Source organism: Oncorhynchus gorbuscha, linkage group LG11 (genome assembly GCF_021184085.1).
Source record: "Oncorhynchus gorbuscha isolate QuinsamMale2020 ecotype Even-year linkage group LG11, OgorEven_v1.0, whole genome shotgun sequence".
Lineage (NCBI taxonomy): Eukaryota > Metazoa > Chordata > Actinopteri > Salmoniformes > Salmonidae > Oncorhynchus > Oncorhynchus gorbuscha.
Genome location: NC_060183.1, coordinates 64,505,224 through 64,514,951, shown reverse-complemented (window position 1 = coordinate 64,514,951; position 9,728 = coordinate 64,505,224). Strand labels below are relative to the sequence as shown.

General features: G+C 45.7%; 1 protein-coding gene across 3 annotated transcripts in view; it reads left to right on the top strand.

Moving 5' to 3' along the window:
• The window catches only part of LOC124049115 (myocyte-specific enhancer factor 2C-like), a 21,065-nt gene extending 15,147 nt beyond the window's left edge, over nt 1-5,918 (top strand). Inside the window, exons 6-10 of one of the 3 annotated variants that reach the window (XM_046370469.1) lie at nt 1,214-1,237; nt 1,375-1,459; nt 1,501-1,524; nt 3,732-3,855; nt 4,101-5,918. In XM_046370469.1, coding sequence (XP_046226425.1) covers nt 1,214-1,237; nt 1,375-1,459; nt 1,501-1,524; nt 3,732-3,855; nt 4,101-4,434 — 591 coding nt within the window. In that variant the 3' untranslated portion in view covers nt 4,435-5,918. Of the gene's footprint in view, nt 1-1,213; nt 1,238-1,374; nt 1,525-2,427; nt 2,470-3,731; nt 3,856-4,100 lie in introns of all 3 variants that reach the window. The other 2 variants (XM_046370468.1, XR_006841357.1) reach the window with 2 other exon arrangements.
• The last annotated feature ends 3,810 nt before the right edge of the window (nt 5,919-9,728 follow it).

The following is a 9,728-nucleotide window of genomic DNA, read 5'->3' as shown; positions in this document are numbered from 1 at the left end:
TCTGACTCCTACACAGTTCTTCTGACTCCTACACAGTTCCCTGACTCCTACACAGTCCCTCTGACTCCTACACAGTCCCTCTGACTCCTACACAGTTCCTCTGACTCCTACACAGTCCCTCTGACTCCTACACAGTCCCTCTGACTCCTACACAGTTCTGCTGACTCCTACACAGTCCCTCTGACTCCTACACAGTCCCTCTGACTCCTACACAGTTCCTCTGACTCCTACACAGTCCCTCTGACTCCTACACAGTCCCTCTGACTCCTACACAGTTCCTCTGACTCCTACACGGTTCCTCTGACTCCTACACAGTTCATCTGACTCCTACACAGTCCCTCTGACTCCTACACAGTTCCTCTGACTCCTACACAGTTCCTCTGACTCCTACACGGTTCATCTGACTCCTACACAGTTCCCCTGACTCCTACTCAGTTCCTCTGACTCCTACACAGTCCCTCTGACTCCTACACAGTTCCTCTGACTCCTACACAGTCCCTCTGACTCCTTCACAGTTCCTCTGACTCTTACACAGTTCCTCTGACTATTACACAGTCCCTCTGACTCCTACACAGTCCCTCTGACTCCTACACAGTCCCTATGACTCCTACACAGTTCCTCTGACTCCTACACAGTTCCTCTGACTCCTACACAGTCCCTCTGACTCCTACACAGTTCCTCTGACTCTTACACAGTTCCTCTGACTCCTACACAGTCCCTCTGACTCCTACACAGTTCCTCTGACTCCTACACAGTTCCTCTGACTCCTACACAGTCCCTCTGACTCCTACACAGTTCCTCTGACTCTTACACAGTTCCTCTGACTATTACACAGTCCCTCTGACTACACAGTCCCTCTGACTCCTACACAGTCCCTCTGACTCCTACACAGTCCCTCTGACTCCTACACAGTTCCTCTGACTCCTACACAGTTCCTCTGACTCCTACACAGTTCCTCTGACTCCTTACAGTTCCTCTGACTCCTACACAGTTCCTCTGACTCCTACACAGTCCCTCTGACTCCTACACAGTTCCTCTGACTCCTACACAGTTCCTCTGACTCCTACACAGTCCCTCTGACTCCTACACAGTCCCTCTGACTCCTACACAGTTCCTCTGACTCCTACACAGTCCCTCTGACTCCTACACAGTTCCTCTGACTCCAACCCCCTCCGTACTCTAATATGAGTTTTATTGTTTTTCATGCTGCCAGTGTGAGGATTTTGACATGATGCTGGTAAGTAGTGTGACATCACACATATGGACAACGTGGAGTTGCTATGCTGAATATCTGTTTATGTCTAGAATGACCATAGACCCAAATCATTCTAGCCACAAGTGTACTAATGTTAGTTTATTATTTTGTTGTTTCAGAACCAGAGAATAAACCACTCCCAGTCTGCCCAGACATTGGCTACCCCCGCGGTCTCCATAGCAACACCTACTCTGCCCGGGCAGGGTTCCTCTGACTCTTACACAGTCCCTCTGACTCCTACACAGCCCTCTCCACCTCATATGACACAGGTCTGACTCCACAGTCCTTCTACCACAGTTCCCGTCTTCTACCAGTTCCTCTTCTACCAGTCCCTCTGTCTTCTACCAGTCCCTCCGACTCTTCTCCCACAGTTCCGTCTCTCTCCCACAGTTCCTCTGACTTCTACCAGTTCCGTCTTCTACCAGTTCCTCGACTCTACACAGTCCCTCTGTCTTCTCCCTGACTGTTACACAGTCTTCTCCCACACAGTTCCTCTACCACAGTTCCTCTTCTCCCACAGTTCCTCTTCTACCACTCCGTCTTCTCCCCAGTTCCTCCGTCTTCTACCACAGTCCCTCTCCCACACAGTTCTTCTCCCACTCCCTCTGACTCCTACACTCCCTGACTCTACACAGTCTTCTACCACTCCGTCTTCTACCAGTTCCTCTGACTCCTACTCAGTCTTCTACCACTCCGTCTTCTCCCCTCCGTCTTCTACCAGTCCGTCTTCTACCAGTTCCTCTTCTCCCAGTCCCTCTTCTCCCACAGTTCCTCTTCTCCCAAAGTCCGTCTTCTACCAGTTCCTCTGACTCTTCTCCCACTCCGTCTTCTACCAGTCCGTCTTCTCCCACAGTCCCTCTTCTACCAGTCCGTCTTCTCCCACAGTCCGTCTTCTACCAGTCCTCTTCTACCAGTCCCTCTTCTCCACAGTCCGTCTTCTACCACTCCGTCTACACAGTCCCTGACTCCTACACAGTTCTTCTACCACTCCGTCTTCTCCCAGTTGTATTGTTTTTCTCCCAGTGTGAGGATTTTGACATGATCTGGTAAGTAGTTGACATACCATATGGACCGTGGAGTTCTCTGAACTCCGTTTCTTCTAGAATGACCACCCAAATCATTCTAGCCCAAGTGTACTCCGTTAGTTTATTACCAGAACCGCCTTCTCCCAGTCTGCCCAGACTTCTCCCACGGTCTCCGTCTTCTCCCACTCTGTCTTCTACCACTCCGTCTTCTACCACTCCGTCTTCTACCACTCCGTCTTCTCCCACTCCGTCTTCTCCCACTCCGTCTTCTACCACTCCGTCTTCTACCACTCCGTCTTCTACCACTCCGTCTTCTCCCACTCCGTCTTCTCCCACTCCGTCTTCTACCACTCCGTCTTCTCCCACTCCGTCTTCTACCACTCCGTCTTCTACCACTCCGTCTTCTACCACTCCGTCTTCTACCACTCCGTCTTCTCCCACTCCGTCTTCTCCCACTCCGTCTTCTACCACTCCGTCTTCTCCCACTCCGTGTTCTACCACTCCGTCTTCTCCCACTCCGTCTTCTACCACTCCGCCTTCTCCCACTCCGTCTTCTCCCACTCCGTCTTCTACCACTCCGTCTTCTACCACTCCGTCTTCTACCACTCTGTCTTCTACCACTCCGTCTTCTCCCACTCCATCTTCTACCACTCCGCCTTCTCCCACTCCGTCTTCTCCCACTCCGTCTTCTCCCACTCCGTCTTCTCCCACTCCGTCTTCTCCCACTCCGTCTTCTACCACTCTGTCTTCTACCACTCCGTCTTCTACCACTCTGTCTTCTACCACTCCGTCTTCTACCACTCCGTCTTCTACCACTCCGCCTTCTCCCACTCCGTCTTCTCCCACTCTGTCTTCTACCACTCCGTCTTCTACCACTCTGTCTTCTACCACTCCGTCTTCTCCCACTCCGTCTTCTACCACTCCGCCTTCTCCCACTCCGTCTTCTCCCACTCCGTCTTCTCCCACTCCGTCTTCTACCACTCTGTCTTCTCCCACTCCGTCTTCTCCCACTCCGTCTTCTCCCACTCCGTCTTCTCCCACTCCGTCTTCTACCACTCTGTCTTCTACCACTCCGTCTTCTACCACTCCGTCTTCTCCCACTCCGTCTTCTCCCACTCCGTCTTCTACCACTCTGTCTTCTACCACTCCGTCTTCTACCACTCCGTCTTCTACCACTCCGTCTTCTGTAAATATGTGTTATTATTTGTATTATTGTTTCATTCACTTCTCACTTCCTCCCTTGCTGCTCATCCTATGGACATTCCCTCAGGGACATTAGAGTTTCACTGTACCCTGCAATTACCTCTGCAACCCTTTGCATGTGACTAATGAACTCATCTAATCTCTTCTGGACAGTGACCTCAGCTCCATCTCTGACCAGAATTCATTTCAGATTTGCCCAAGATGTGTAACTTTTGTTGTCTCCCCCCTCTCTATTCCTTCCTCTGTAGAGTACTCTCTGGGTGACCTGTCAGGGTTTGGTAACAGATCAGGATCTCTCCACCTGGGATCAGTAACAGGCTGGCAGCAACAACCGCTACAGAATATACAGCACTCAGCACTGGGACACATGGGGTAATTGTGTGTGTGTGTGTGTGTGTGTGTGTGTGTGTGTGTGTGTGTGTGTGTGTGTGTGTGTGTGTGTGTGTGTGTGTGTGTGTGTGTGTGTGTGTGTGTGTGTGTGTGTGTGTGTGTGTGTGTGTGTGTGTGTGTGTGTGTGTGTGTGTGTGTGTGTGTGCGTGTGTGTGCGTGCGTGCGTGTCTGTCTGTTTCCTTCTCCTCTTTTGTAATCACTATCTATCCTCTCCTCTCCTCTGTCAGAAACATTTGTCAGAACTCCAACCTTAACCTCCAGAATGTCCATCAGAACCTCTACATCAAGTCAGAGCCCACCTCCCCGGCCAGAGATCGAGGCATCGGATTTGTCAACGGAGGGATGGGGGGTGTGTCCCATGGCTACCCAACAAATCAGGGCCCGGCGGAGGCAGGGCAGTCTCCTGGCGACAGCCTATCCAGCTGTGGCAGCTCATACGATGGCAGTGATCGCGAGGATCACCGCGGAAATGACAACTTCCTGCTACACCCGATGTCCAATCAGGAGCGCCACAGCCCGTCCCTCAAACGAATGCGCCTATCAAAATGCTGGGCTACATGATAAGGCATGCCTCTTATTCACAGAGGGGGAGGGGCTTGTGTAGAGTTACGTTTAGTGTTATTATGACTATTATTAAGCTTGTGTCCAAAATGGCACCCTTTTCCCTACATAGTGCTCTTGCCAAAAGTAGTACACTTTATAGGGAATAGGGTGCGATTTCAGATTTGCCCTATATTCTTCTTGTGCAGAATGAGAGTGTTCCACTATAACAGGGACATTATATACAGGAGTGTGGAGGGAATATAACAGTGACAGACTGGGTCTGAAATGGAACCCTATTGCCCACGTAGTGCACTAACTATGGGGAAATAGGGAGTGATTTGAGACAACCAGTGATATTATACAGGAGTGAGGGTGGATATGGTGTGGGAGGTCTGTTGCCTGTGTTGTGTATTTGTGGGAGAGAGAGGGAATCAGTAAATTAATATGTACACTAGGTAAACTAACTAACAAAGGTTGAAGAAGTCTGGTACTCTGTATGGGTAAGATACTGGTGAGTCACTAATATACTAGGAGACACAAGGACAGGCACTGTGAGTGGACACATCAGGGTGTGTGTGTGTGTGTGTGTGTGTGTGTGTGTGTGTGTGTGTGTGTGTGTGTGTGTGTGTGTGTGTGTGTGTGTGTGTGTGTGTGTGTGTGTGTGTGTGTGTGTGTGTGTGCGTGTGCGTGTGCTTGTGCGCTCGCTACCTAGGCTCTGATGTCCCAATCTGCAGCTGGCTGACTAGCAGACAGAGTGAGTGTTCACTACAACCCATTCATGTTGCCGGTTCAACATATTTATGTGTATATATAAATGAAGAACAAGGGAGGATTTGTCAGACAGAGAGAGAAAATGAAAGGGCTAGAGAGATAGACAGAGAAGGGAGGGAAAGATGGAGAAAGGAAGAGAGCGATAGAAGGAGACAGAGAAAAAGGACAACGATAGGGGGAGAGGGAAGAAGGAGAGGGTGAAAGCCATTATGCAACAGGTTGCACAAAGCTGGAACTATAGAATAATAGTGATTGATCGATCAAGAAGTCATTCTAATATTCTAATTATACAGCTGGAACCCTGGACAACTAGAATGTCTCACTTGAAATGAAGGCGCCTAGGAATTGTAGTTCAACTCAGTCAGAATACTTTTTAAGAGCCATATGCTAACAAATACTATCTGAGTCATATACACTACAGTGCTACTCATTCAGATGGAGAGAAAGAGAGACTGTTTTACCAGCCAGATAGACAAAGCCACAGGGAGGAGGTGGTGTGAGTTAAAACAGAACTCCCAAAGCCATATTATTATAAAATTGGAAGTCAAAGATTTGCTGCAAATACAAGTGGTTTCTCTTTATAGTATTTTGAAAATATTTAGAAAATTAAAACTATGAAATAACACATATGGAATCATGTAGTAACCAAAAAGGTGTTAAACAAATCAAAATCGATTTTATATTTGAGATTCTTCAAATAGCCATCCGTTGCCTTGATGACAGCTTTGCACACTCTTGGCATTCTCTCAACCAGCTTCATGAGGTAGTCACCTGGAATGCATTTCAATTAACAGATGTGCCTTGGTAAAAGTTCATTTGTGGAATTTCCTTCTTAATGTGTTTGAGCCAATCATTTGTGTTGTGACAAGGTAGGGGGGTATACACAAGATAGCCCAATTTGGTAAACAACCATGTCCATATTATGGCAAGAACAGCTCAAATAAGCAAAGAGAAATGGCAGTCCATCATTACTTTAAGACATGAAGGTCAGTCAGTAAGGAACATTTCAATAACTTTGAATGTTTCTTCAAGTGCAGTCGCAAAAACCATCAAGCGCTATGATGAAACAGACTCTCATAAGGACTTCCACAGGGAAGACCCAGAGTTACCTTTGCTGCAGAGGATAAGTTCATTAGAGTTACCAGACTCTGCAGCCCATATAAATGCTTCACAGAGGTCAAGTAACAGACACATCTCAACACCAACTGTTCAGAGGAGACTGTGTGAATCAGACCTTCATGGTCGAATTGCTGCAAAGAAAACGCTACTAAAGGACACCAAAAATAAGAAGAGACTTGCTTTGGCCAAGAAACACAAGCAATGGACATTAGACCGGTGGAAATTTGTCCTTTGGTCTGGAGTTCAAATTGAAGATGTTTGGTTCCAACCGCTGTGTCTTTGTGAGACGCAGAGTAGGTGAACGGATGATCTCCGCATGTGTGGTTCCCACCGTGAAGCATGGAGGAGGTGTTATGCTGTGGGGGTGCTTTGCTGGTGACACTGTCTGTGATTTATTTAGAATTCAAGGCACACTTAACCAGCATGGCTACCACAGCATTCTGCAGCGATACGCCATCCCATCTGATTTGCTTAGTGGGACTATTATTTGTTTTTCAACAGGACAATGACCCAACACACCTCCAGGCTGTGTAAGGGCTATTTGACCAAAAAGGAGAGTGATGGAGTGCTGTATCAGATGATCTGGCCTCCACAATCCCCCAACCTCAACCAAATTGAGTTGGTTTGGGATGAGTCGGAAGGAAGGAAGGAAAAGCAGGTAACAAGTGCTCAGCATATGTGGGAACTCTGTCAAGACTGTTGGAAAAGCATTCCAGTTGAAACTGGTTGAGAGAATGCCAAGAGTGTGAAAAGCTGTCATCAAGGCAAAGGGTGGCTACTTTGAAGAATATTAAATCTAAAATATATTTTAATTTGTTTAGCACTTTTTTGGTTACTATATGATTCCATATATGCTATTTCATAGTTTTGATGTCTTCACTATTATTCTACAATGTAGAAAATAGTAAAAATTCAGAAAAACCCTTGAATGAGTAGGTGTTCCAAAGCTTTGGACCGGTAGTGTATATTTCTACCTAGTTCTATCAAATAATTAACCCAATAACCCACGTCTGTGAAATGAAGGATGGCTATAGTTCTTGAAAATGTACTTAAAATAATGTGAACATTGTTAAAATATAGATAAAACCTTGTTTTTGTCTTCATATTGTGGGTTATTATGTAGCTATGTGCAGGTGCACATATTTTCTATCAATCTCAAACATTTAGGAAAATGTTTAGTTAAAGCTTCTCAACCTGCCACTGATGTTAGCCTAATAGCACATTCTTAAGGAAGGGTTGCTTCAAAACCCAGATGAAGTCACTCCTTGATTAAAAAGCATTCTCAATGTAGAATCTCCATTGGAAGTGTGTGTTAGTTCAGGAATAGGCCTAATCTGGGTCGGGAGATCTAAGACTGTAGAGTCAGCGTGTATAGACAGAGCAGAAGCTGGACGCCTGCCTCTCCTCCCTACAGACAGTTTTATATGATGTCAGATATTATTACTGAGAAGACATAAGAAACCCACCTAGAAGCACAACTTCTGACTTTGAAAGTCACCTTTGTTCTATGTTGCCAGGTTGCAATACAATACAATACTGATTGATGATATCAGTAGACTACAAGAGGGCAGAGCCCCACAATAGGTTATAGACTAACCAACAGCCTGAGGCTATCCTACTCACCTAGCTCATCAGAGCTACAGTATTGTTTTCATTCTATTTTATTTTTCTTCATCATCAAAATGGTCTGTAATGTAAAAATCTGCAATTTACCTGTACCTCAGATTTACCACACCCATTATCATAGTTTGAATGGGATTCTGAGAATGTTGTATAATTTGATTACAGCAATATCCACTTCAATCATATCATGTTTTGTATCAGTTTTATCAACAGAATAAAGACTTTTCGTCTCAATAATGTAATATGGTATCTGAGTGAAGGTCCCTGGATGATTTATTTATGTGGGTGCCATGTTGAATTGTGTTCTGTATGTGAACTTTATAACACTACTAACCACATGACAGTGGGTAGTGCACTCAGAGATTAGGGGTCAGACAAGGCTCCAGGCAGCAGAAGCAGGCCTTTGTCACCACTTGAAGACAATGTTTCTTACCAGAAGGAAGGGAGCTAACATAAATAAACATGTATTTTCCCGCACAGGCAATGAAATTAAAAGGTATTTGTATTTTGCAGAACAATATACAGGCTCTTTACTTTTAAACCAGCCTCTGTGTGGTTTGTTTGACTCCCATGACTCCTGTTTCTGTTCCTCCAGCATCTCACAAACTCCACAGCACCACATTCAGACTGCATCTGATGTTTAGTTTAGTTTAGTTTATTTTATTTTTACAGGGACAGTGCACATTAATCAACGTTTCAGTAAAAGTGACGGTTTTAGCCAGCCGGCTAATTTTCAACCGCAGTCCCTGGGCAGGTTATTAAAAACAATTACAATATAGACAATAGCACCATAGACAGAGCAACATAGCAACATAGTACAAGCAAGACATAGCATACAGACAGAGCAACATAGAACAAAAAGCAGCAAGACAAAATTCATAAAAGCAACAAAGTGTTTCCACACCTCACAAGCTACAGACAACAGACAACATGGAAAGCGGAAACACACAGCTAGGGACCATGTTCACCTTTAGCCATGTCTTCAAGCATTTTGTGAAAGTGTGATATGTAGTGCAGTTATGTGTGTCTGATGACAGTGTATTCCAGACATGGGAAGCTCTCACAGAGAATGCAGATTTACTAAAGGTGCTTTTCCTTAGGGGAACTATACAGTCACCTCTCATGGCAGACCTTGTGGATCTGCTGCCATATGTCTGGGTTTTCTGTTTAACAAAAATATTGAGTGGAGGGGGAGCCAGGCCATTAAGGATCTTGAATACAAGACATGCGTCGGTGTATTGCACAAGATTTTCCCAACTCAAGAGCTCATGTTTTCTAAGGATGTGACAATGATGATGGCTATTGGGCATCCTATCAAGCACTTTGAGAGCCTGTTTGTAGACAGACTGAATAGGTTTTAATGTTGTACAGCAAACTTGGGCCCAACTAGTCAAGCAGTATGTTAAGTGGGGGAGTATCATAGATTTGATACTGTACCTGGGCCGTATCCACAAAGCATCTCAGAGTATGAGTGCTGATCATACTTTGTGTTATTACATATAGCCGGGAAGAAGAAGGGTGGGGGTGTATGTTTCATAATTAACTACACATGGTGTGATTGTGATAACATAAAGGAACTCAAGTCCTTTTGTTCACCCGACCTAGAATACCTCACAACCAAATGCCGACTATATTTCCTCCCAAGAGAATTATCTTTGGTTATAGTCACAGCCGTGTATATTCCCCCTGTTACACCTGTTCAGTGTGCATTTACAGGTGATTACAGGCCATTTTAACACTCGTTCATTACACTTGTCCAGTGTGCATTTACAGGGGATGTTAATGGGGCGGTAGGTAGC